General features: G+C 44.3%; 2 protein-coding genes across 3 annotated transcripts; one reads left to right on the forward strand and one right to left on the reverse strand.

Annotated features, from left to right (window-relative positions):
• Positions 1-1,239: 1,239 nt before the first annotated feature.
• sst5 (somatostatin 5) lies at positions 1,240-2,779 on the forward strand. The gene is made up of 2 exons (XM_029753862.1): positions 1,240-1,413; positions 2,304-2,779. Exons 1-2 carry the CDS (start codon positions 1,282-1,284, stop codon positions 2,496-2,498), a joined length of 327 nt encoding a protein of 108 aa, XP_029609722.1. The 5' UTR covers positions 1,240-1,281; the 3' UTR covers positions 2,499-2,779.
• A 290-nt stretch (positions 2,780-3,069) lies between these two features.
• On the reverse strand, positions 3,070-12,590 carry trip6 (thyroid hormone receptor interactor 6). 2 transcript variants are annotated; one of them, XM_029753859.1, is made up of 11 exons: positions 12,572-12,590; positions 12,019-12,063; positions 9,355-9,565; positions 8,915-9,045; positions 8,508-8,618; positions 7,708-8,295; positions 7,483-7,576; positions 7,153-7,322; positions 5,800-5,978; positions 5,466-5,586; positions 3,070-5,318 (listed from the first exon to the last, which is right to left on the reverse strand). In XM_029753859.1, the coding sequence occupies exons 3-11, from the start codon at positions 9,554-9,556 to the stop codon at positions 5,187-5,189; spliced, it is 1,728 nt and encodes a 575-aa protein (XP_029609719.1). In that variant the 5' UTR covers positions 9,557-9,565; positions 12,019-12,063; positions 12,572-12,590; the 3' UTR covers positions 3,070-5,186. The 2 variants fall into 2 exon arrangements, with proteins under 2 accessions (XP_029609719.1, XP_029609720.1); XM_029753860.1 differs by lacking the exon at positions 12,572-12,590 and adding an exon at positions 12,390-12,563.
• Positions 12,591-27,972: the final 15,382 nt, after the last annotated feature.

Here is a 27,972-nt window from a genome sequence, read left to right on the forward strand (position 1 = left end):
CCCAGTCAACAAGTAGAGTAGAGTGTAAAGTCTGGGACATTTGGAGTTGTCAAACCAGTAGTTCACAGCAGCTCACACTTTATTAACTACAAACAAAAACAAATATACAAATAAATAATGTCCCACATTTAGGGCTCTATTCAGTCTTTAAAGCTGAAGCGTTACAGATTCCGCTGTAATTTCCGATTGAGCCGACGTGCAGCATCCTCTGGTCAAAAGGAAAAAAGATCAGAATTCACAATCAGATTCTGAAAAACACCTGACGTGAAAAAAATCTGATGCGATTGGTCAAAATACCAATTAGTGGAAAAAAATATCAGAATTGGTCTGTCTGTGTAAACGCAGCCTCAATCGTTTCGATATGCATTTGCATCTTTGCCCTTTGGCTGGTAAATGAATGTTTACTTCTTCTGGGAACATGATGGGGGTGGGAAGAAGATAAGAGATTGGGGGGGCAGTGGGCAGACCTTCCAATTAACATTTGAGTCACTCCATATCATTAGCAGCTCTGTGTGGCGCATTAGGACCACACATCGTGCCGGAGACGCACCAGGGCTGGTGGGGCTAATCTCAACTGACGCAACACCCCTGGGCCTGGCTGAGACCGACGTCACCCTCCAACCTCCTCACTCAACACTAGGCTGTGAATGAGTCCCAAATGGCACCCTATTCTATTCCCAAAAGGGTGCTATTTCAGACGGGCCCTGGTCAAATGTAGTGCACTATACAGGGAATAGGGTGCCATTTCAGGAGCACACCATCATCAACACTGGGCTCGGGGTTTGTTTAGATCTGAAATGCCGCTTGTAATGCTATGTTTTTTGTTTGTCATGCCCACTTCACACTTTTTTTGAACACTTGTCAATTCCATGTCACTTTGCAGATATTGGATGTTGGACAAATGTATAATATTGTTTTGTTCGTGTGACTGTGTCGAACCTCTGACCTTCTTCACTTCTTCCCTACAGCTAGTGACCCCCATGACACGCACCCACACACACGTCCTCATCAACCAATCGCATCCCTGTATTGGTACGAGGAAGAGCCAAGGATGAAGAAACCTATATATTGGTGGTGCCACTGTTAAGTGACACTTCGACAGGGCTGTTTTGTGTGTGGACCAACAACCAACTTCCTTCTCTGACATCCAGCCGTTGTTTTGTTTTCCAATAGGATAATTATTGTTGAACATCCAGTCTAAGATTAATCGCTGCTGAATACAGCATTGAAGGATACAGTCAGTATACAGTTTAACCAATAGGAAAGGTACAGACAGGGGAGATGCTGTGTTCCCAGCTGCAGGTGTTACTGGTGGCTCTGTCTGCCTCAGTGTTGCTGGCGAGGGTCAGCGCCGCTCCACACAGAGACATGCTAGCTGAACTACTGAGAGCAGATACAACCAAGGGCAACGAGGTGAGTGGTTGACTCACTGTTGTGTGTCAATGGCCTCATTTATAACCTTTGTCTTCCACTTATCCACATTCTGATTGTGCCCGCATTGTAGCCGTTGCATCTATACGGTAGTAAAACGTCGCTTATCTGTCCACATTGGGAACGGATATCTTGGTCCCTCTCTGTATGCAAATGATTTAACTGATATTCTTTCAAGATAATATTGATTTATTCTGTCAATGATTTTACAGGTGATTTAAATGGTGTCAATGTCCAGATCACAGGTGGTTAGTGGCACCTTAATTGGGCAGGACAGGCTTGTGGTAATGGCTGGAGCGGAATCAGTGGAAAGGTATCAACAACATTAAACACATGGTTTCTATGTGTTTGATGCCGTTCCAGCCATTATTATGAGCAGTCCTCCCCTCAGCAGACTCCACTGGATCCATTCTACACTTGTAAGATATCCAGACACATCTCAGGAGGTAGTCAGGAAGATCGGATCACAATGCGTCTTTTAAACGTCTACACCCGTCTAAAAATGTGGACACAATCAGAATGTGGACAAGATCAAGACAAAGGATGCACGCTCGAACCATGTATAGAACGGTGCTAATGTTTTTATTCATTCTCTAATGATATTCTGTAATATTCAACTCAATGGTCATACAATTTCAAGAGAACTAGTCATTAAATGACCATAACTTCTACTTGCTGTATATGTTAAATTATTTGATGATTTAATTAGGCTACTGATAATGTTTTGGTCCTAGAATAACTAACAGAAGTGTTCTATGACAACCGTAGTGTTAGAGCAACAAAGAAGTTCTAAGATCCATGGTGTCAGTTATTCCCTTTCTTGGATGGACAATGAAGTTGTATTTTATGCTATTAAATTATTTTCCTAATAGGATCTCTCCCGCAACCTCCTGCTGAAGATCATGTCGGACCTGATGAGCACAGCCGTGGAGGAGAACGAGGTACTACCGGACCTGGAGGAGGCACTCGGGGTGAGGGAGGAGGTGGTGCGCCAGCTACCCCTCTCCCATCGGGAACGCAAGGCTGGATGCCGGAACTTCTTTTGGAAGACATTCACATCGTGTTAACTTGCCAAGCAGCCTCTTCTTTGTGCTGGATCATTTTTAGACATATTTCTTACAATGTCACAAATGTAAAATGACAGCTACTTCTTTTTTTTCTCACTGTTCATTATCAATTAAAAGGCCTAGAATGTTGTTGGCACGTACCTGATATGTCTTTTTCATGGGTTGGTTGTCTAGCAACAAAAGCAACCCGTGCGCAACTATGAGGCAGACTTAGATTATTGACATGTCAGCTATATTTCGCCTCCAATGTTTATTGAAAACAAATAAATGTGCATAATGAGTACTTGTCTCTTAAATACAATCAGTACAGTTGTTGGTTAGCTAGCTAGCGAATTTTAGCAATATTGGCATTAAATCAGTCAAAACAAGACATGGTATCAAACAAGCCACTTACAACTTCCCACATGGCAGTTTCTTTACATTCTTGCTAGCAGCCATTCATATGCGCTGGCTTCTGCCGCACCGATGCGTGCACATCGCTTTTGTGACGTCAGCTAACCCATCTATAACACCGAATAGGTTTTAGGTTAGGGTCTAGTACAGGGGTATATGAAAAGATGACAAGGTGTAGTTTGCTGAAAAATAGGGATGGTTTATTGTATCGATAATGTACTACAATCGGCATTAGGGGGAAAAAAAGCAAATGCACACACACCCACTCACACATCTACTTAAAACTTGAGCCAAATTGTACAAACCACCTGCTCAGTACAAAAGCATTCTCAGCTTGTATTCCTCACGTGGACAGATCGATTATTCTGCAATACAAAAATGGCTTTAAACCACCGATTACACTTGTCAACAAAACATGTTGGCCATCAAGGCCACACATTTGAACGATTGTACCACGAGACTGCACTGAAGGGAAAGAGTGAGAGGGTAAAGAACGTCATCACAGGTAATATTTCTAGAGCATTTCATTGCCGTTCTCTTGTACTTATCAATATGACACTGTGGAACATAAAACGTTTACACGCAGTGACGACCATAAACACGGACTTAGAAACAATGAGTATGTAACAGGAGTTGAAATAAATACGCAAAAGTGGAAAATGCAACTCACAGGGCTCACACAGAGATCTTCATATCTTTGTGCTCAGAGACCAATACTGAGGGAAAAGGATCGACTACTGTAGCAAGTACTGTGATTCCGGACACAAATACAGATTTGGGTTTTGAAGGCGTATGAAATTAAAAAGGTGTTCAAGCCTTCAAAATCATATGAGCCGCTTTTACGTTGCAAAACAAATTAAGACAGCGGGACGGCGAAAACACAAGGACAAATTACATCAAAACAATGTGAGAAGAACTCCAATGTCTCAGAGATGCTTCAACATGGCCGATAGTGCCATGGGGATATGGATTAGCAACGCAAATCAAACTCCTAAGACTAAGCTAAAACAAAAACCCATAAAGAACACAATAGGATGAGATCCCTGTTTCTCAGTAAGACAATTGCAAGCATTAGACTTCATTGCACCTTCTTCATCATTGTAACAGTCAAGTATAAATCAACACAAATGTTAAAAAGAGAAATGATATTATAATAATAAAAAGCGCATTCAAATTTTGAAGATGGGGTTTGGAGTTTTGGCTGGCTTACAAGTAACATTCTCGGAAATACAGTACCAATTACCGGGATGCAAATCGCTGTTCTATTTTGACAAGGCAAACTTGTCAGCTGTCAAGTTATCATCTTGACACATACGGACTGCTTCAACATTAAATAGGGTCACAGCATTGACTTTAGCGATCTGCTTTTTATGACTACCTAATCTTTCTTCGTCCTCTATTCTATTCACAAATCAATCCAGCTACAGCTACTTCCTCTCCTATGAAACGTATGCAAACCCATTCACTCCATAACCAAATCAACCTGCAACATATGCTCCGTCACAGATATCATTTGCATATGTGCGTTTTTTTCATGCGAGGCAGTTCAGCGTTTTTATTGACTTTAGTGGCATACAAAAAAATATATAATGTTCCATTATCTGGACTGGTCAGATGCCAGGATCACCCCCTAATTTTCCTACTTATCATGATCGTCAATATCAATCAATCATTATTTGCCATTATAGAGCTCCTTCCATGTCCCCCATGTCTGGCAGGATAGAGCGTAAAACATAGTGTAGGACATGCAGGATTAGTGTGACATAAGCAGTGGGTGGGGGAGGGGGGTTAGTGCAGCCCCTGCTGCCTGCAGGTCAGAGGCTCTATACAATACTGGTATGCGCTGAGGGGTAGGGGATAGGGAGTAGGGGTACAGGATACAATATAGAGGATAGGTGATGGCTAGTATAAACCAGAGGACAAGGATTAGGGAATAGTGGTGGAACTTGTTGTCAATCTATGTTACATTACCCTGTCATCATGTATCAATAAACCTAGTCAAGTGAAATTAAATAATGGCATCATATTGAAGACTGTCATAGACAGTTTGAGGTTACGTGGTTCTACTGATTCCACAGCTTTGGGCATCTGAAGAACGAAGATTGACTATAAGAGTATGAAAAAGTAGAGTAGGACGAAGTTGCCCTTAGTTTAACATTTCCCCCTTGTGGTTAAGGTTATGATTTGGAGAGGGTTGAAACTGGTCTCAGATATATTCATTAGGGCAACTTCTACCTCAGAGCAGGTGAAAGTAATGGAAGGATTGCAGGGTCAGAGGTGACGTCCCCTAGTTGGTTAGCAGTCAGTGGAGATTTTGGCGGAGAGGTCCTGGATGCGGCGGGCGCTGCAGCCCTTACACAGGATGTGACCGTCCAGGGGGTAACAGCCTCGCCCCTCGCCTTCGGAGGACAGGAGCAGACCACACTCCTGGACAGAGAAAACACCGGGTAAATCCAGGAACACTGAATGGCCTTTGTACATCTGATGTGACATCCTGCCAAACTGTAAACGTCATTCAACTTGAGCGAGGTATTTTACTAACAAGGACACTCACTCACAAACACTACTACTCACCTCACACACGTAGCAGTTGACGTGGAAGCTGCGGTCCAGCGCCACTATCCTGACGGTCTCCTCCTGTCCCGGTTCGGGCATGATGGCCTGGCCACACACTGAGCAGCGGGGGGCAAACTTCCTGTTTAGGACAGGAAGCAGGACGTACAAGCGTCAACACTAACATTAAAACTCAGAGGGTGGAACACTAACATCACAGTCAGATATAATAATCTGTCTAGTAGAATCACGTTTAAAAAAAAAAAAAGCGTAATGGCTAAACGTTATCTCAAGAAATGAAAGTGTAGTGTAGTAGTATCTGGCCTGGAGATATTCCGTTTGTTGAGCTGCTGACCTGTGGAAGTCATCTATGCAGTGAATCTGGGAGGTGGCGTCCACGGTGAAGGGAACCCCGTCCAGGCAGCAGCCACACACCACACAGTTGAAGCAGCGTGGGTGGTAGGCCTTTCCCATGGCCCGCAGGATACGGTCCAAGATGGGCTTGGAGCACTTAGAGCAGCGCTCTAGCGTACTCTGAGAGGGGCAGCACAGGTTCAGACAAAATATTTTGTGTGTGTGTGTGTGTATGTGTGAGATATTGGTGCCGAGCAATTAACCGAAATGTTGGTTATTTTTGGTTTTTCAAACAACTAACTGAGCGACGTCGGTTCAATTATTGGAAATGTTTTTTCTTCTGTGAGCTCAATGCGTATATTGAGCAGTTTCTCTCGAGATAAATCAGATCAAGTCCGAACTTCGCAATGTACTAGGGAGTTGTTGTATCCAACTGGCCAATATTCTACATCACGTGTCAAACTCATTCCACGGGGCGACAAGCACTTTTCGCTCCACCCTTGTACTTGATTGATGAATTAAGCTCACTAATTAATAAGGAACTCCCCTCACCTGGTTGTCTAAGTCTTAATTGAAAGGAAAAAATGTAAACCCGCATACACTTGGCCCTCCGTGGAATGAGTTTGACACCCCTGTTTTACATAGTTTAGCGCAGAAAACATGGTAGAGAGCAGTTGCTTCGCGAGGTTTCTCTACCTGAAAATACATGATCTAAGTGATTGAAAGTTGGTATTCAGCAGTAATAAAAGTATGCCTTATTTACTTTGAAGAACTACTAAAATAGTGATTTTGTCAGGCAGCAGCTCTACAGAGCTGGACTGCTCATTTCAAATCCTGCCACAACATCTCGATTGGGATTAGGTCTGGACTTTGACTAGGCCATTCCAAAACTTCAAATTTGTCGCCATTTTCATGTAGACTTGATAGTGTGTTTTGGATCATTGTCTTGGTGCATGACCCATCTGCGCTTAAGCTCACAACAACTGAAATATTTTATTCAAGTAAAGTAATGTGAATAAATTATGCTTAATAAGTGATGGGCAGTCACTACCATCATGGGACTTTTATAAATTGTTTTATTCTGTTTTGCAGCATTCAACCCACATAATGCATTATAATTTTTTTAAATTATAACCAAAATCTGCAATCATTTTTTAAATAATCGAAACGACCTCAAAAAGCACTAATGGCTCAGCACTAGTGAGATAATCCAATATATATGGAAAAAGACGGCGAGAAAGAGACAAAGATGGATGGAGAGATCAACTGATGAATTCAGGGAATACTGCTAAAGAATTTAGAACAAAAAGAGAGGGAGAAGGGATTCTCAATACAAAAAGTGATAGCAACTCACAATGTAACAGCTTTCGCAGTAGCTCTTCTTGTCCAGGGCATAGAAGGGTTGCCCCCGGAGACGGGCGTGGCAGGTGATGCAGGTGAAACACTCCACGTGGAACACCTGCTCCATGGCGATACAGCCACTGCCGTCGCCAAGCACATTGTCACCGCAACGCGCACAGCGACCTGATAGTATGGAGGGAAAGGAGAAAAGATGAGACTAGGAGGATAAGAGATTTTTACTCAGAAGGAACATTTTGTGTTGAATTTAAATGAACTTTGTAGCCCAGGGGGAAATTAAGATGTAAATAACAGTCCGGTCAACACAAAGGACATAGGGAAGTACCAAAGTATTCCTCTGTCGGTGGGTGATTCATGTCATACACCAACTTCTTAGTGAGCCGGTCCAATTCCTCCTCTTGCCTCGGAGCTGCTGACCCCTAATGGACAAATATGATTCATTATTTCCCATTCAGATCAGTGAAACCAAGAGACTGAGGATGCAAGTATTCAAAAAGGACCATACCATCATGTAGAGTAGATGACCTCTGAACTCTAGAGAGACACTCACCTTGCTGGGCTGATAGGTGGGACTTGGGGCCTCTCTTGACACTGATTGGTGATTCTCCGGGCCTCTCTTGGGCGTGGGGCCCTGGTTCCCTCGCCCTCTAGACCCCCCGGGGATCTCCTTGTAGCCCCCATCAGAGTGCAGCTCCTGGGCTTGGGATGTGGGATGGGGAGGGTACCAGCCCTGGGGCCCCGTCTGGTTCTGGGGTGGGGGGCGCGAGGAGTGCTGGTGGGGCGGAGGAGGGGTGTAAGCCTGCTCGGCTTGTCTACCAGTTTGGGAGTAGGTGACAGGCTGGGCTGTTTTGACCTGGACGCTGAACCTCGGGCCAGTAGGGGTGGAAGAGGTGGTATAGGAGGCAGGGACGGGCTGGGGGTAGGGTTTGGACACCTGGGCGTAGGTGTAGTCTGGCTGGGGGGAGTACTGGGGAACCTGGTGGGGATCACTGGGGTAAGGGGGTGCTGGATGGTACTGGGACTGGGGGTGGGGGGGGTAACCCATGGACGGCCTGCCCTGAGAGTGCGCTCCTGGCTGGGTTGAAGGTTTGTAGCGGTCCCCTGAGATGTGTTTGTTGTAAGGCACGTTATCGTACAGCTGCGAAGGAATGGAAAGGAACCATAAATCATTTTTTGACCTTTTTTATTTAAAATGAATTACTAACAAAAACTCAGGCGTAAATATCCAGAAGAACCAGTGATACACTTTCAGCAAGATATGATTTTTTTTAAATTGGTCAGTTATACGTTTGTGTACTACGTTTCTGGGGAATAATTTATTCCTCACATGTAGTCAGTCAGGTAACCTACCTGTGTGCTGTTCTGTGGATGGCTGTCCAGATCGGCCAGCATGCAGGTGAGAGAGTCAATCTCTGCATCGAGGTTGGAGTGGTGTCCACTTGGCTTCTCAGGTCCACGATGCTGAAATCACAGAGCAGGATCACACACACACACACACAACGTTGCATGCCTTTATAACATTTCACAACAGGAGAAAGATAAGTAATGAGCCTACATTTGCTCTGTTTATTTGAATATTGGATTTTGAGCAATGGCATGCTCCATGACATTACAACAATCGTAACTAGCCTATCTACATGCAATCAGGTTGAAAACCTCACTAATCTTAGTCTGGAAAACCACACTGAACATCGTGGCGAAATGGAGCAATAATCGGTGTGGATTCCAGGCTACAAAAACAATTATGTCCCACCTACCATTAGCTCATAGCTGTCCATGTGAGGGTTCCAGGACCGGTCGTCTTTGAGCCCGTGGGGAGGTGGTTGGTAGTAGTGGTCGTTAGATTTAGGGTGAAACCCTGGGTCCTCTTGGTGCTGCATGGGTCCACCTTTACAACAAATATGACACGGCACACTTTACATTTACAAACAAGACCATAATAACCATAATGTACACACTTTACATTGACACAGTCAAATTGGTTTCATCAATATCGTGCCAGTTCTAGTCACCAAAGCGTTGGTGTACTCAATCTTATCAGTTCTAACTCTCTTCTACTTCAAGGCTTGAGCTATGTATTAACTGACGTTTAGCTTTCGTTATTGACAACAGTTTATCACAGGTTCATATTATACCAAGGTTTAGCACAAGACTCAAGCCCAGTGTAACGTAAGTCCCACCACCACCATGTTCCTACCTGTGGGTCCAGTAGCCATGTACCTAGTGGCCATTCCTCCTCCACCTCCTTTCTGGTCATAGACCCCATACTTGGGCCGGGGGTCCGAGGAGACCTTCATGGGCGGCTGTCTGTACATGGCTGGCCCGGAGTGGGACATCTGAGGAACAGTTCTCTCTGGGCTACCCAGAGTCCTTGGCGGCAACCAGGTGGGACCAGACATGTCAGGGTTCTGAAAAGAAAGTAGTTGTGATTAAACTGTTATATTGTAAAACTATAGCAGAACAATTATATTCAGGACGACAGCAGAACAATTATATTCTTATTTCTATTACATCACATTGGATGACTGTCTTTCATATAACAGCGATAGGTTGAGGCTACTACATGATACTCAAATCTTCCCTATACCCATCAAGAGGTTGCTACAACCTAGCCTATCAATTAAAGTTTACAAGGTATGTGCACACAGGTCGAGAGAAAAATTTGCTGACATAGGGTGTGATCATGAGTCCAATAGTTGCAAACAAGAGTCTCCATTGGACAAATTCAGGTATGTTTATCCTCATTTTGTTCCATTTAAGAAATGTTTTTCCACAGAATCGGCGGAATGAATTCACCCCTGATCACGCGTAAACACTTGTGGACGTCAATGCACAACACATCAGCTATGTGACCAGGCGAAAAAAACGTTCCAAGCCAAACCATATCATAACTGCGACACACAGCCTACATCTTTGGCACAATATTAGCTAAAGTAACGTCATAGTCAACATAGCTAATAGAACTAACGTGTTAGTAAACCTGCTACAATCATGCAGTAACATTACAGTGTGCAGTCAATAAGCAGTTCAGCACTTACACCGGCGGGCCCTGGTGGCAATAAATTAGTAAAACCAAAAGCTTTCCTTGACTTGGAAGAGTTCCAGTGTTGTGTTGGATAGTCATAGCCAGCTAGCTAACATAGCATCCCTCTGTTTGAGCAGAGTGTTTGAGTAGGCTAAACTAGCTAGCTGCATTTCCTAGCTAAGTGAAACTGAAAAATAAATATGAAATCTCTCCATCTTCCTTCTCCTTCATTTTAGATGAAATGAATTTGTTCAAAACTGTTCAACTATTGTCTTTGAGTCACCTACTCACCACATTGTATGCACTGCACTGCTAGCTAGCTGTGTTATGCTTTCAGTACTAGATTCATTCTCTGATCCTTTGATTGGGTGGACAACATGTCAGTTCATGCTGCAAGAGCTCTGCTAGGTTGGAAGACATCCTCTGGGAGTTGTCAGTTACTGTGTAAGCATATGGAAGAGGGTGAGAACCATGAGCCTCCTAGGTTTTGTATTGAAGTCAATGTACCCTGAGGAGGACGGAAACCATCTGTCCTCTGGATACACCATGGTGCTATCCTACAGAGTGCTGTTGAGGCTACTGCAGACCCCATTTGAAAAATAGTATGTTTTAATCAATTATTTGGTGACTTGATTATATTTAGTATAGTTATCTTTAAAAGGACAACTTATGTTTTAGATTTGTTTTTCCTCCTGAAAAATCAGAGAAGGATGATCCTCCCCTTTCTCCTCTGAGAAGCCTCCACTGGTGTGTGTATATTTATGTCACAGGTAACCACTGGAGTGGAAACCAAGAGATGCTTCAATCTGGGTTTCCTATGGCAACTCACACACAGCAGTTTAATAATAGGCTCATAGTTGAGAAGCAGGAAGATAGAGCCATTCCCAACCATAAGGGGAATTCCAGCGGACAGACACACGAGTTCCACAGTCTGAGCCAACACACACACGGGCACATAAAAAAAAATACAACACACACACAAATCTCACAGGTGCAAGACCCTTGGCTTGTTCCACCATTACCCCTGGGTCTTTATCCACTACAATAGTTATTGTCTCTGATGTTTACACTCAACTCTAAATTATCCCAAATGAAGTTGCAGTGACAAAAACAAGAGAGGAAACGTCTGTAATGATATGTGTATCTGCTTCGGCACCTGGACCTGGTTCACAACAACACATTACACAAGGCAGTGAAATAAATGTAAAAAACGGAAAGGCTACAGCTGTGATTAGGCCTACAGTCTGATTATTAGGCAACAACATTCTTCACAGAACGTTGACCATGACAGCCCTTTTATGGTGACCATCATTAGCATCTTTACCTTATATCTTCCTAAACAAACACATGTATTTAAAGTGCATCGCATTATTATGTTCACTATAAGTGAATGACCAGTCAGAGCCGACTCTACTGCAATTGAGCTGCTGTCCCTCCTTCCACCGGCCTGATTTAAACCTAAATCCGGCTGAGCACACACTCAAATCCGAGGATTGGTGGGCCGGAAAATTAAATCACAGCGGCTTTATAATTCTGTGATTATTTTTTATTGTTTTGTAAGTCTTACGGTGGATTGTAAGACCACTACTCACACACAAACTATAACAGCTAGCCAACTTGATATCACTTGCCTAATCATGATAGCACACTTATATGAGCGAACTGTCAAACGTGAATTGAGAGCTCGAGCGCGCTAGAGATACATTGTTGTAGCAATGGCAACGCTACATTGTTGCAATTCTAGCCTACTAAACTTCCGCAATCAAAACAATAACACTTCTGCGATTGGGAAGTATTGTAGGCTATGAAGAATAGGCTAGAATGAGGATGTCCTACCTCTTAATATCCAGAAGCCTTATGTCTTCTCGTCTTCATACTCATCTACAAACGAAAAACATTTCACAGTGTGGCGACAATTAGGCTATTTGGGTCAATAGCCAGATCACATGCAATGCTAAATCGTATAGGCCTATGGCATTGCACTTTTCTAAACGATAAAAACATTGCTTTGTCAAGTTTTGCAGCGGCAAAGAAAATGTGTAGGGTAGTTAGTAGTAGGCAAACGTATTAATGTCCAGAAAATTATAATATTTTTCGGATTTAAACAACAAAAATCCTGCAGCGTCAGTCTATGAATATCAAACGGACAGTTACACTGAAGTTAACATGCGAGATTAATGCAGAGAAAATTACAACATTAGCCTAACTTGATATGTTTGTTTGAAGAGATAGCTGATCTACAGCGACTCGACTAGGCTACACGATTAGCCTACTACGAAGAGAACGCTACACTTGTTGCACACAAGCACGCGCAATTAAACAATTGAACTTATTTCATGTGTTTTTCAGATAGGGTAGAATAAAACTCGCTCATAAAAATTAGGCCTACTTTCTATGGGGTGTATTCATTACGCCAATTCTGTTGCAAAACGTTTTGAAGCAAAAAACGTTTTCGGCCCCTCCCCGTGTCGTTCTTTTTGTTTCTTAAACGGTTAACTGTTTCCGTTGCAAGACGTACTGAACACACCCTTGATCTAGATTCGGTAACTTACTTTCTCATGGATCCCGTGTTTGTCACAGGCCTAGCCTAGTCATCGTGAACTGCGTGGATGATCATTATCTCCAGACGTACTTATGCAGCCCAGTCCCTACATTTTGACAACAAAATAGGTAAAGCGGTTGATCAGATGCTTTTAAACTTAATCTGGAAAAATTGTACACATTAAAACTATGTGACTCACCAATAGGAAAAATTACCCTGTGAATCATTACCTGAAGAAACTCAAAAAAGGCATTAACATTAACTGTACTTTTTGTGTTGAGCATCCAGAAACAGTTTTGCATTTATTTTGACATTGTCTACATGTAAAATAATTATGGAAAGATATTCATAGTTTATCATTGTTCATATTCTTGATGACTTTTGTTTGTTATGGGAGAATGTGCTGCTCGGTTTCCTTAACCATAATAAGGATAAAGAAAAACAATTTTACCTCATCAAACTAATTGTGCTAATGACAAAATGTCATATTCATAAATGTAAATTCACTAATAAAAAACACTCTTCCGTTTTCTCTATAAGGAATTCGAGCAGTACATTAAGACCATTCAACATTATTCAAATAAGAAAGCTGCTAAAACAATCAATATATGTGTTTCTTTTAATGTTTTTGTATACTCTGAAATGTATTGTGCCCCCTAGCGTATGTTATCATTGTCTGTTTGCATACTTCTTGCATGTATACTGGTTTTTCTGCAATAAAAAAAGGGAAAAAAGCGTGGAGGAACATGAGCACATCATGCATTACAAGTGTTTGTCAGACAAAAGGTCAATAGGCCTATATGTATTTTAAAATGTAGGATAGGCTAATTAAATGTTTTCTACACATGGTCACCTCACATTTCACATTAATTTTAATTTGATAACCAATTAAAATGGAAAGGACAATAGGGCCTACAATGTATTGATCGGGTACACATACTGTATTTTGCAGATGCTATCGTAGGTGCAGCAAAATGCTTATGTTTCTAGCTTCAACACTGCAGTCAGTGTACCTAACAATACACACAAATCCCCCAAATAAAAAAATTAAGAAATATCAGAAAATCAATGTCAGAGTCCGGAATATAAATATATATGTACTGTACAGTATGTACAGTTGAAGTCGGAAGTTTACATACACTTAGGTTGGAGTCATTAAAACTCGTTTTCAACCACTCCATGTTGCGGAATCGTACTGAAGGTAGCTAAGGAGTCAAGCGCAGGAGAGCAGAGATGTCAATGTCAAATGAAAACCAGGTGTGAATGAATCAAAGACAAAACCAACAGAAAAGGAAAAATGTATCGGTGATGGCTAGTAGGCCGGCACCGTCGAGCACCGCCCGAACAAGGAGAGGAACCACGTGACAGTACCCCCCCCCCCCTTGACGCGCGGCTCCCACAGCGTGCGGACGCCGGCCTCGAAGACGACCCGGAGGACGAGATGCAGGGCGATCCGGATGGAGGCGATGAAACTCCCTCAGCATCGATGAGTCTAATACGTCCTCCACCGGCACCCAGCATCTCTCCTCCGGGCCGTACCCCGCCCAATCCACGAGGTACTGAATGCCCCTCAGCCGACGCCTCAAGTCCAGTACGGATCGAACTGCATACGCTGGGGCCCCCTCGATATCCAGAGGGGGCGGAGGAACCTCCCGCACCTCAGCTTCTTGAAGCGGACCAGCCACCACCGACCTGAGGAGAGACACATGAAACGAGGGGTTAATACGGTAATCAGGGGGGAGCTGTAACGTTTATTCTCCTCAGGACTTTAAATGGCCCCACAAACCGCAGACCCAGCTTCCGGGATTGCAGGCGGAGGGGCAGGTTTCGGGTCGAGAGCCAGACCCGGTCCGAACACCGGGGCCTCACTGCGGTGACGGTCAGCGCTCGCCTTCTGCCGCCCTTCGGCCCGTTTCAGGTACCCGTGGGCGGCCCCCCAGGTCTCCCTCAAGCGCCTCACCCATTCGTCCACCACAGGAGCCTCGGTCTGGCTCTGATGCCATGGTACCAGAACCGGCTGATACCCCAACACACACTGGAAGGGCGATAGGTTAGTAGAGGAGTGGCGGAGTGAGTTCTGGGCCATCTCTGCCCATGGAATGAACGTCGCCCACTACCCTGGCCAGTCCTGGCAATACGACCGCAGAAACCTACCCACATCCTGGTTTACTCTCTCCACCTGCCCATTACTCTCGGGGTGAAAACCTGAGGTAAGGCTGACCGAGACCCCCAGACGCTCCATGAACGCCTTCCAAACCCTGGACGTGAACTGGGGACCCCGATCAGAAACTATGTCCTCAGGCACCCCGTAGTGCCGGAAGACGTGTGTAAACAGGGCCTCTGCAGTATGTAGGGCCGTAGGGAGACCGGTCAAAGGGAGGACACAACAGGACTTAGAAAACCGATCCACAACGACCAGGATCGTGGTGTTGACGTGTGACGGCGGAAGATCGGTCAGGAAGTCCATCGACAGGTGTGACCAAGGCCGCTGTGGAACGGGAAGGGGTTGTAATTTCCCTCTGGGCAGGTGCCTAGGAGCCTTGCACTGAGCACACACCGAGCAGGAGGAAACATAAACCCTCACGTCCTTGGCCAAAGTGGACCACCAGTACTTCCCACTAAGACTTCGCACCGTCCTACCGATGCCCGGATGACCAGAGGAGGGTGACGTGTGAGCCCACCAGATCAATCTGTCGCAAACATCGAACCGAACGTATATCAGTCCATCTGGACACTGTGGTGGAGTAGGCTCTGAACGTGACGCCCGCTCGATGTCCACGTCCACCTCCCATACCACCGGTGCCATCAGACAAGAGGCCGGAAGTATGGGAGTGGGATCAATGGACTGCTCCTCTGTTTCATACAGTCGTGACAGTGCATCTGCCTTAGTGTTCTGGGAACCTGGTCTATATGACATCGTAAACCTAAACTGGGTGAAAAACATAGCCCACCTTGCCTGGCAAGGGTTCAGTCTCCTCGCCGCCAGGATGTACTCCAGATTACAATGGTCAGTCCAGATGAGAAAAGGGTGTTTAGCCCCCTCAAGCCAATGTCTCCACACCTTCAGAGCCCTGACGACAGCCAACAACTCCCGGTCCCCCATGTCATAGTTTCGCTCCGCCGAGCTGAGCTTCCTTGAAAAGAAAGCATGGGGTGGAGCTTCGGTGGCGTACCCGAGTGCTGTGAGAGCATGGCTCCAATCCCAGCCTCGGACGCGTCCACCTCCACTATGAATGCCAAAGAGGGATCCGGATGAGTCAGCACGGGAGCCGAGGTAAACAGAGCCTTCAGGCGACCAAAAGCTCTGTCCGCCTCAGCCGACCACCGCAGACGCACCGGTCCCCCCTTCAGCAGTGAGGTAATGGGAGCAGCCACCTGCCCCAAACCCCGGATAAACCTCCGGTAGTAGTTGGCAAACCCTAAAAACCGCTTCACTTTCTTTACCATGGTGGGAGTCGGCCAATTACGCACGGCTGCAATGCGGTCCCACTCCATCACCAACCCTGATGTGGAAATGCGATATCCTAGGAAGGAGATGGCCTGTTTGAAGAACAAGCATTTCTCAGCCTTGACGTACAGGTCATGCTCCAACAGTCCCCCATGTACTCTGCGCACCAGAGACACATGCGCGGCGCGTGTAGCGGAATATATCAGAATATCATCGATATAAACCACCACACCCTGCCCGTGCAGGTCCCCGAGAATCTCGTCTACAAAGGATTGGAAGACTGCTGGAGCATTCTTCAACCCGTACGGCATGACGAGGTGCTCATAATGGCCGGATGTGGTACTAAACGCTGTCTTCCACTCATCTCCCTCCCGGATACGCACCAAGTTATACGCGCTCCTGAGATCCAGTTTTGTGAAGAAGCGTGCCCCGTAAAATGACTCAATCGGCGTGGCGATGAGAGGTAGCGGGTAACTGTACCCCACTGTAATGGAATTTAGACCTCTATAGTCAATGCACGGACGCAGTCCTCCCTCCTTCTTCTTCACAAAACACAAAAAAGAAACTTGAGGAGGCAGGTGACGTGGAGGGCCGAATGTACCCCTGCCCCAGAGATTCAGAGACATATGTCTCCATAGCCACCGTCTCCTCCTGTGACAGGGCATTCACGTGACTCCTGGGAAGTGCGGCGTCTACCAGGAGATTTATCGCACAATCCCCTCATCGATGAGGTGGTAATTGAGTCGCCTTCCTTTTACAGAAGGCGATAGCCAAATCGGCATATTCTGAGGGAATGCGCAAGGTGGAGACTTGGTCTGGACTCTCCACCGTTGTTGCACCGATGGAAGCTCCTACACACCTGCCCGAGCACTCCTCTGACCACCCCTTCAGAGCCCTCTGTTGCCACGAAATCTTGGGGTTGTGTCAGGCCAACCAGGGTATCCCCAGCCCCACGGGAAATGCAGGAGAATCAATAAGGAAGAGACTAATTCTCTCCCCATGACCCTCCTGCATAACCATGTCCAGTGGAGCCGTGGCCTCCCTGATTAGCCCTGACCCTAATGGTTGACTATCTAAAGCATGAACTGGGAATGGCTTATCAATCTAAACAAGGGGGATCCCTAAACTATAAGCAAAACCACGGTCAATAGAATTCCCCACTGCGCCTGAATCTACTAGCGCCTTATGCTGGGAATGTGGGGCAAACTTAGGAAAAGAAATCAACACATACATGTGAGCAACAGGGGACTCTGGGTGAGCCTGGTGCCTACTCACCTGGGGTGACCGAACAGTGCCCTGCCTGTGGTCTCGACTCCCAGAAGAGCTCCTCCAGCACCGGTCAGCAGTGTGCCCTCTATGACCACATCTGGTACAGGAAAGGGCTCCTCCTCCGGTCGCCCTCGCTGCAGCACCTCCTAGCTCCATGGGCGTCAGAGCGGAGGTGCTGGGGGATGAAACTGACAGAGCCCGATCCGGACGTCCGCGGGTAGCCAGCAAGTTGTCCAGCCGAATGGACATGTCCACCAGCTGGTCCAAGGTGAGTGTGGTATCTCTACAGGCTAGCTCCCGACGGACGTACTCGCGCAAACTGCACCTATAGTGATCGATCAGGGCCCTGTCATTCCATCCTGCGCCGACGGCCAAGGTCCGGAACTCCAGTGCGTAGTCCTGCGTGCTCCTTGTCTCCTGCCTCAGATGGAACAGACATTCACCAGCGGCGGGTGAACTCTGGGTAGTGGTCCCTCACTGGGTCTACCTCATTCCACACCGCATTGGCCCACTCCAGGGCTTTGCCTGAGAGGCAGGAGACAAGGGCGTTCACGCTCTCACGTCCCGAAGGAGCCGGGTGAACGGTTGCCAGGTAGAGCTCCAGCTGGAGTAGGAACCCCTGGCACCCAGCAGCCGTCCCATCGTACTCCCTCGGGAGCACGAGCCGAATACCACTGGAACCAGGCGACGAATGAGAGGGTTGTGGGGCTGGTTGTAGTGTGGCTGGTGGAGGTGTAGGAAGGCCACCTCTCTCCCACCTGTCCATCGTCACCATCACCTGATCCATCGCTGTTCCCAGACGTTGCAGTATTGCCGTGTGTTGTTGAACGCGCTCCTCCATAGATATCGGGAGAGCGTCTGCTCCTGCTGACTCCATAATCCTGGTGCGGGGTTCTGTTGCGGAATCGTACTGAAGGTAGCTAAGGAGTCAAGAGCAAGAGAGCTGAGATGACAATGTAGCGTCTTTAATAGGCAAGTCCCAAAATGGTACAGGTATAAGGTCCATAAACGCCCGAGACAATGGAACACACAGTTATTCACGGAAGGAGGAAAACAACGCTTCTGCAATAATTAACACACGGCACACACGTGAATAATCTGAGGAACAAACCTCCACGAGCAACATGAAAATAACCCCGCACAAACCTAAGCGGGGAAACCGGGGTAAATATATACACAGACATTAAAGCAAATGAAAACCAGGTGTGAATGAACCGAAGACAAAACCAACAGAAAAGGACAAATGGATCGGTGATGGCTAGTAGGCCGGCGACGCCGACCGCCGAGCACCGCCCGAACAAGGAGAGGAACCACCTTCGGTGGAAGTCGTGACACAAATTTCTTGTTAACAAACTATAGTTTTGGCAAGTCGGTTAGGACATCTAATCATTCACTGTATCACAATTCCAGTGGGTCAGAAGTTTACATACACTAAGTTGACTGTGCCTTTAAACAGCTTAGAAAATTCCAGAAATTGATATAATGGCTTTAGAAGTTTCTGATAGGCTAATTGACCTCAGTTGAGTCAATTGTAGGTGTACCTGTGGATGTATTTCAAGGCCTACCTTCAAACTCAGTGCCTCTTTGCTTGACATCATGGGAAAATCAAAAGAAATCAGCCAAGACCTCAGAAAAAGAAATTGTAGACCTCCACAAGTCTGGTTCATCCTCGGGAGCAATTTCCAAAAGCCTGAAGGTACCACGTTCATCTGTACAACCAATAGTACGCAAGTATAAACACCATGGGACCACACAGCCATCTTACCGCTCTGGAAGGAGACGCGTTCTGTCTCCTAGAGATGAACGTACTTTGGCGCGAAAAGTGCAAATCAATCCCAGAACAACAGCAAAGGACCTTGTGAAGATGCTGGAGGGAACAGTTAAAAAAGTAGCTATGTCCACAGTAAAACGAGTTGTATAATCGACATAACATGAAAGGCCGCTCAGCAAGGAAGAAGTCACTGCTCCAAAACCGCCATAAAAAAGACAAACTAAGTTTTGCAACTGCACATGGGGACAAAGATCATACTTCTTGGAGAGAGAAATGTCCTCTGGTCTGATGAAACAAAAATGGAACTGTCTGGCCATACTGACCATTGTTATGTTTGGAGGAAAAAGGGGTAGGCTTGCAAGCCAAAGATCACCATCCCAACCGTGAATTACGGGGGTGGCAGTATCATGTTGTGGGGGTGCTTTGCTGCAGGAGGGTCTGGTGCACTTCACAAAATAGATGGCAGCATGAGGAAAGAAAATTATGTGGATATATTGAAGCAACATCTCAAGACATCAGTCAGGAAATTAAATCTTGGTCGCAAATGGGTCTTCCAAATGGACAATGACCCCAAGCATACTTCCAAAGTTGTGGCAAAATGGCTTAAGTACAACAAAGTCAAGGTATTGGAGTGGCCATCACAAAGCCCTGACCTCAATCCCATAGAAAATGTGTGGGCAGAACTGAAAAAGCGTGTGCGAGCAAGGAGGCCTAGAAACCTGACTCAGTTACACCAGCTCTGTTAGGAGTAATGGTACAAAATTCACCCTTATTGTGGGAAGCTTGTGGAAGGCTACCAGAAACATTTGACCCAAGTTAAACAAGTTAAAAGCAATGTTACCAAATACTAATTGAGTATATGTAAACTTCTGACCCACTGGGAATGTGATAAAAGAAATAAAAGCTGAAAAATCATTCTCTCTACTATTATCCTGACATTTCACATTCTTAAAATAAAGTGGTGATCCTAACTGACCTAAAACAGGTATTTTTACTAGGATTAAATGTCAGGAATTGTGAGAAACTGAGTTTAAATGTATTTGGCTACGATGTATGTAAACTTCCGACTTCAGCTGTATATAATGGTGTGTATAGACAGTATGGACAGTATATGAATAGGAAGGGTGTGTACAGCAGTAGTTATATACAACCTTGTCTCAGAGCATTTTGTATTTTTCTGTATGTAAATCCTTGATGATCCTTTTAGTATGATATGTTATTTTTTATATTGTATGTATTTATTTGTTGATGTCCATAACTCATTTTGTATTATATGTTACACATTTGCAAAACTTATGATACGTTATGAATTCTAGCTAGGTGGGTAAGTGGCTAATGTTAGCTAGATGGCTAATGTTAGCTAGGCTAAGGGCTAGGGGTTAAGTTTAGGAGTTCGGTTAAAGGGTTAAGGTTAGGGTTAGGGGAAGGGTTAGCTAACATGCTAAGTAGTTGCAAAGTAGCTAAAAAAATAGTAAGTAGTTGAAAAGTAATTAGCTAATTAGCTAAAGTTGTCCGTGATGAGATTCGAACTCGTAACCTTAGGGTTGTTAGACGATCGTGTTATACGTCTACCCATCCACCTCAACCATCCACCCTACTTAAGTAACCATAGCAAACGTAGCATATCACACTCATTTGAGTGTCTTGGGTTTACATTTACTATGTTACATCTAGTTTATGAGACCAGGCTATTATATAGGATGAGCCTTGACTAGAATACAGTATACAATATATTCGGAAAGTATTCAGACCCCTTGACTTTGTCCACATTTTGTTACGTTACAGCCTAAAAATGTATTAAATCGTTTTTTCCCCCTCATCAATCTACACACAATACCCCATAATGACAAAGAAGAAATAGGTTTTTAGAAATTTTAGCAAATATATTACAAATAAAAATAACATATCACATTTACATAAGTATCAGTCTCTTTACTCAGTACTTTGTTGTAGCACCTTTTGCAGCGATTACAGCATCGAGTCTTCTTGGATATGACGCTACAAGCATGGCACCCCTGTAATTGTGGAGCTTCTCCCATTCTTCTCTGCAGATCTTCTCAAGCTCTGTCAAGTTGGATGGGAAGCGTCGCTGCACAGCTATTTTCAGGTCTCTCCGGAGATGTTCGATCAGGTTCAAGTCTGGGCTCTGGCTGGTCCACTCATTCAGAGACTTGTCCCGAAGCCACTCCTGCGTTGTCTTGGCTGTGTGCTTAGTGTCATTGTCCTGTTAAAAGGTGAACCTTAGCCCCAGTCTGAGGTCCTGAGCGATCTGGAGCAGGTTTTCATCAAGAATCTCTCTGTACTTTGCTCCGTTCATCTTTCACTCGATCCTGACTAGTCTCCCAGTCCCTGCCACTGAAAAACATCCCCACAGCATGATGCTGCCACCAACATGCTTCGCCGTAGGGATGGTGCCAGGTTTCCTCCAGACGTGACGCTTGGCATTCAGGCAAGAGAGTTCAATCTTGTTTTCATCAGACCAGAGAATCTTGTTTCGCATGGTCTGAGAGTCCTTTAGGTGCCTTTTGGCAAACTCAAAGCAGGCTGTCGTGTGCCTTTTACTGAGAAGTGGCTTCTGTCTGGTTACTCTACCATAAAGGCCTGATTGGTGGAGTGCTGCAGAGATGGTTGTCCTTCTGGAAGGTTCTCCCATCTCCACAGAGGAACTCTGGAGCTCTGTCAGAGTGACCATCGGGTTCTTGGTCACCTCCCTGACCAAGCCCTTCTCCCCCGATTGCTCAGTTTGGCCAGGTGGCCAGCTCTAGGAAGAGTTGGTTGTTCCAAACTTCTTCCATTTAAGAATGGAGGCCACTGTGTTCTTGGGGACCTATTGAGCTACATTTTACATTTACATTTTAGTCATTTAGCACTTACCCAGACTGATTTACAGGAGCAATTAGGGTAATGCCATGCTCAAGGGCACATCAACAGATTCTTCACCTAGTCGGCTCAGAGATTCGAACCAGCAATGTTTCAGTTACTGGTCCAACGCTCTTAACCAGAGTTGTGGACTGGAGTCATATGACTTGGATTTGAGTCTGACTCAAGTCACACATTTGATGACTTGAGACTGGACTTGATAGAAAATAAAATAACTTGAGACTTGACTTGGACTTGGAGCCTCAATACTCCAGACTCGATTTTGGCTTGAGACTGATGACTTGAAATTATCTAGCCAGGTTTTGTAATGTTTTGTCACTCATTTTGTGGCGCAGTCTACATGGATTAATCTACATGCAGCCAGAGACAGTAGCCGCATCATCGCCACTGTAAAAAAAAAAATGCAACAGACTGGCACTCCGATTGGACCAGAAAACTGTCAATCAACACATGTCTAGTGAGCTAGCGAACAGATTGCTGATTTGCTGGACAGCTACAGGATCCAGTGCAGCGCAAACATCAAATTGTAGTGAGAGAGGATTGCCATAAAAATAAAAATGCTGCTCAAAAATTGTTTGCTGATCAAGAATATGAACTGTTTACTTTGCAAGCTAACCAGTACTGGGGCAACAATTACTAGCATAGGTCTACTGGTCTTTTGGTATGTAACGATTGCTTGATATTGATCATGTACTTATGAAGTTTGCATTTGGAATTTATTGTTAAAATCTAATGTGGCGAAGAAGCACCATAGGCGCTGTTCTTAACTTGCACTCTCCAAATTCCCACCATTGGAGAGTGCTTTTTTTTCTTGTTGAAATATTTGCTGTTGCTTTCATATGTTTAAATGCATAGGTACTATGTGGTAAATCTATCTAATACTACAATAATTGCTAGCGTTTCATCGTTCCATGACCTTACTGTTTATTGAAACACGTAGAAATGTTTGTTTCATGTTTGATAGACCTGCAGTACATTTTAATTTCAAAGCCAACCATTTCTTACCCTGCTCAGAGTGGGCGCGATGTGTAGTGCACATGAACATTCGCAAAACTCATCAGGTAGAAGTTATGCTTATTTAATTCCATGTATAGTTTCCTTTGTTCATATTTCCCGGGTTATGTCTGAGTTCCGTGTGTCATATGTCTCTGTCATTTTTGTTGTGCGTAATAGGCTCCACGCTTTGGAGTCATAAAGTTGACTAGGATAAAATCATTGTTCCATGTATGCATAGTGTTGGAATATCCTTAATAATCATTCAATCTGATTAAGACGATGGATGTGGAAATTGCGTTTCACATTGTAGAACCAGTTTATTGGTTGTAATTGCCAATTGGGTAAATGTATACTCCTGCGGGATGGGGGCCACGTGCTTATTATGTACTGTATTGTACTGTACTGTGCCGATTTTGTTTATCAGATAGGGGAGGTTAAGCCTGATTCAGAGGCAATTTCTTTTGGGCTATTACCCGTGTATATTTGGTAAATCTACTTGTATATTTTGTATGATATGGCGCTTTCACCATTGGATCACCAAAGACCTGTAAATAAATCTACGCTCTGAGCACGTCAACCTGCCTTGCCTTGTGCTGTTTTCATGCCCTTACCACTGCTACAAGATCCATATTTTACAATTGCATAGGCTAATAAAGTATGTTGAAGACAAAATAATGAAAAGGGCTGTCCTGTAGCCTCAATAAATAGACAAAGATGTGTAGTTGCCAGGGAAGTGTTTGGCCATTGGGTTTTTATCTCAGAGGTTATTGCCATATTCAATTTATTTCTTGGTCGTTTTGTTTATTGACTTGTGACATCTGTTTTTTTTTGTTGCTTTGCCAAGGACTACTTGCGCCAGTAAAAACAGCATTTTCAAGTACTTAATGATTATAAATGTTAGATGTGACATTCTGCTATGAAAAATGTATAAAACATGTATTTAACTTAGAGGCCTACCTATATAAACAAACTGTCAAGTGGGTTCATCCTGATACCCAGACATTGTACAGAGCCTTGTCACTCACATTCTGAACTTGTGTTTCTCTTCTGAAAGAGGACTTTAACCTCTTACCTCACTACATTTCTGCCACGTCACCCTCTTTTAGCAACAGATGATTCCAAAACCTTTTAACCTGATTCGTGCAAAGTTGGGTCATATAAGGACATTGAGTGGCTAAAGCGTCATATACCGCAGCTTAGAATTTCTTCATTGTCATTCAATTCGTTGGTGGGTGGGCCTGCAGAAATTTGGGTCGGGCCGAAATTGAAGCACTCAAATCATCATTGAATTATCATTAAAAGCATATAGGCTGCCTTACTACTGTGTTATGTACTTGATCGCACACACACCATTTAACACCTGCTTTCGCCGACCAAATAGTAATTTATTGACAATGTAAATTCATGGCGCTTGCATTTCACAATCTGTAATATGACAGTATTTTCTAACATGAACCAATTCATGTTGATTTACTAATGTTTTCCACTTTTCCCAAATGAGTGTCAAGTCTACTGCTCCCGTGCCGGGAAAGAGTAAGAGTTTTCCACCGTTGTAGACTTTTCGAACGCTCTGGATATGACCCCCCCCCCCCCCGTCACTCAATTCAATTCAATTTACATTTAAGGGGCTTTATTGGCATGGGAAACATATGTTTACATTGCCAAAGCAAGTGAAATAGATAATAAAAGTGAAATAAAAAACAATATAAACTGAACAGTAAACATTATACTCACAAAAGTTCTAAAGGAAAGAGAGACCTTTCAAATGTCATATTATGTCTATATACAGTGTTGTAATGATGTGTAAATAGTTAATGTACAAAGGGGAAAATAAATAAACATAAATATGGGTTGTATTTACAATGGTGTTTCTTCTTCACTGGTTGCCCTTTTCTTGTAACAACAGGTCACATCTTGCTGCTGTGATGGCACACTGGTATTTCACCCAATAGATACACGAGTTTATCAAAATTGAGTTATGTTTTCAAATTCTTTGTGGGTCTGTGTAATCTGAGGGAAATATGTGTCTCTAATATGGTCATACATTTGGCAGGAAGTTATGAAGTGCAGCTAATTTTCCACCTCATTTTGTGGGCAGTGTGCACATATCGGCCTAATTCTGCCCTGCATGTATTATTTGGTGTTTTCCGTTGTACACAGGGGATATTTTTGCAGAATTCTGCATGCAGAGTCTCAATTTGGTGTTTGTCCCACTTTGTGAATTCTCGGTTGCTGAGCAGACCCCAGACCTAACAACCGTAAAGGACAATGGGTTCTATAACTAAGTATTTTTAGCCAGATCCTAATTGGTATGTTGAATTTTATGTTCCTTTTGATGGCGTAGAAGGCCCTTCTTGCCTTGTCTCTCAGCTCATTCACAGCTTTGTGGAAGTTACCTGTGGTGCTGATGTTTAGGCCAAGGTATATCGTTTTTTTGTGTTCTCTAGGGCAACGGTGTCTAGATGGAATTTGTATTTGTGCTCCTAGCAACTGGACCTTTTTTGGAACACCATTATTTTTGACTTACTGAGATTTACTGTCAGTGCCCAGGTCTGACAGACTCTGTGCAGAAGATCTAGGTACTGCTGTAGGCCCTCCTTGGTTGGTGACAGAAGCACTAGATCCTCAACAAACAGTAATTCTCTCTCAGGTCCCACCAATAAGCATGCTAGAGGACAAACTTATCTCCCCAGACACTGCTTCAAAGGAAGCTCTTTTGAAATGTTTCGCTTTATTGTTTTTCATTGCAACGCTTCTCTGTTCTTTTTTCCCCTCATTCCTGCCCCCCTACCACCGTCCGAAGGGGACAAACAAGTAGACCCCTCCCAAGACTCCCACACACCTTCCTCCCTCCCTCCCCATCCTCTATTCTCCTCTGTCCGGAAAGTGCTTACAGCTTGCCCTTATATGTCCAGAATTCTCTGCAAGAACAGGAAGACACAGTTTATGTGAATCTGTGTTATTGTGTCAACACTTTTGCACCAGCTATTGAATTAGACTGTCGGAGCTTTAGTATCAGCACATGCCTTTTAAGGTATGCAGTAAATAAGGTATTTCCCCAAGCAACACAGCGACAGCCCAATCAACAGTTTCCCCTGAATTGCATGATTTGTGCTTATGAATCAGAAGCCAAATAGGAAATATAGTAAAACTTGGAAGAATGAATTGTCAAATGCATTATGAAAAAAGTGTGCATAAGCAAAGAAGCAAAGTATTGTAGTGTTCTTTAACTTTACATTGCGCTCTTCAACTATGTCTTGTTTTCTTTTATTTTCAAAGTATCTTGACCTTTGTCCTCGATTATATAACCACAATGTTACTGTACAGATGGGATATTTTGCCCAAGCAGTGTTAAGTCCTGTACAGTATCAAAATGATAACCATAGCACACTACAATAAATACAACACTGTAAACAAATGTTTTGATAATCATTCACATGGACATGGTAGTGGACCTTGACAGACTTGGTGAAACAGGGAAGTCTATTAGCTTAGCACAGCCTTGCCAACTGGACAGACTGAATGGCTTCCTCCCATTGGCGAACCTGATTAGTAATGTTCTCACTTTTCCTCAACCACCCCCCTCTTCCGTTCCTCTCACAATGCCTGGAAGTATCCTAGACTTAAGCTACATCTAATTCTCTGTTTTCTTAAATGTTGTTTTTCTTTTTTCATTTTCATTTTTTTTATAAGACACAATTGATCCGGCCTCCATCAAAACAAATAAAAGCACAAGGACACAAACACACACACGCACTCAACACCCCTCGTAAAACACTCTGCTTCCGACTCGCATTTAAACACAGGGTTTATACCCAAACATGGCCATATTGGTTGATTTGTCGTTTGTATGCAGCTTGTACACATACTGAATATTTCAATTCCTACAACATTCTTCTGCGATATTCACTGACAGAACATTTGTATGAATAATTGTCTCCTTTTAAAGTCAAGTATTTTTCACCTGTTTGATTTGGCTTGGCTTCAACAGTCCTTGAAGTAAGTAGGATTTGTTGTTTCTTGATAATAGCTTTAATGTCCTAATTCAATTTGACAGTGATCCAGTCCGGTGAGTATTATCTGTATCGACATGACAGATTCAGAGCTTTGATATGGTGGGAAACCTCAGGTTTGCAGCTTGCATCATCCCTGTGAAATATGTGCTGTTTCTGCAAGGGTGCGGCCTCTCTCTCTACGCACTTATCTACTTCTGGCCTTGACCGACCGGCAGACGCCTTGAAGATCGCTCAAGGTCCTCCTGTTCGGTCAGAATTCTTTGATCTGAAGTTCATGGTGCACTGAAGCAGCCCCTCTGTTAGGCCTGTGTATTGTAATGTGCTGCCACTCTTTGTGAACCTAGGATGTGCTTAAGATTAGCTAACTTTTCCGCTTGTTTTTTTATTTTTATTGGTGACCTTTGATAGCTACCCCCCCCCCAAAAAAAAATCTTCTTATTGACGGATGTCCTGCGCGGGCGTTTTCATCCTCATCTCAGTGCGCCTTGCAGGATGTATTCAGAGATGGTGTGTGTGTGTGGCGGTGTGTAGCGGTATGTGCGTGTAGTGCTTTGTTTCTGTAGTGCTTTGTGTGTGTGTGTGTGTGTGTGTGTGTGTGTGTGTGTGTGTGTGTGTGTGTGTGTGTGGCATTATGTGTGTGTGTTCGGCAGTTCCTGCACATCTGTCCTCTACATTTCTATCAATCTTGGGGGTTGTTGTTTTGCAAGCCAGGGAGAGGGTATCTCCCATCTCCCCCACCACCCCCCTCACCCCACTCTCCCGTTTCCTTCCTCCCCTCCGGCAGCAGGCCAGAAACTTCCGGAAGCCTTTATGGAGCCCTCAACTCCACGTTCACCTGGATCTGTCACCTCAGAAATATACTCAACAT

This window comes from Salmo trutta, chromosome 5 (genome assembly GCF_901001165.1).
Source record: "Salmo trutta chromosome 5, fSalTru1.1, whole genome shotgun sequence".
Lineage (NCBI taxonomy): Eukaryota > Metazoa > Chordata > Actinopteri > Salmoniformes > Salmonidae > Salmo > Salmo trutta.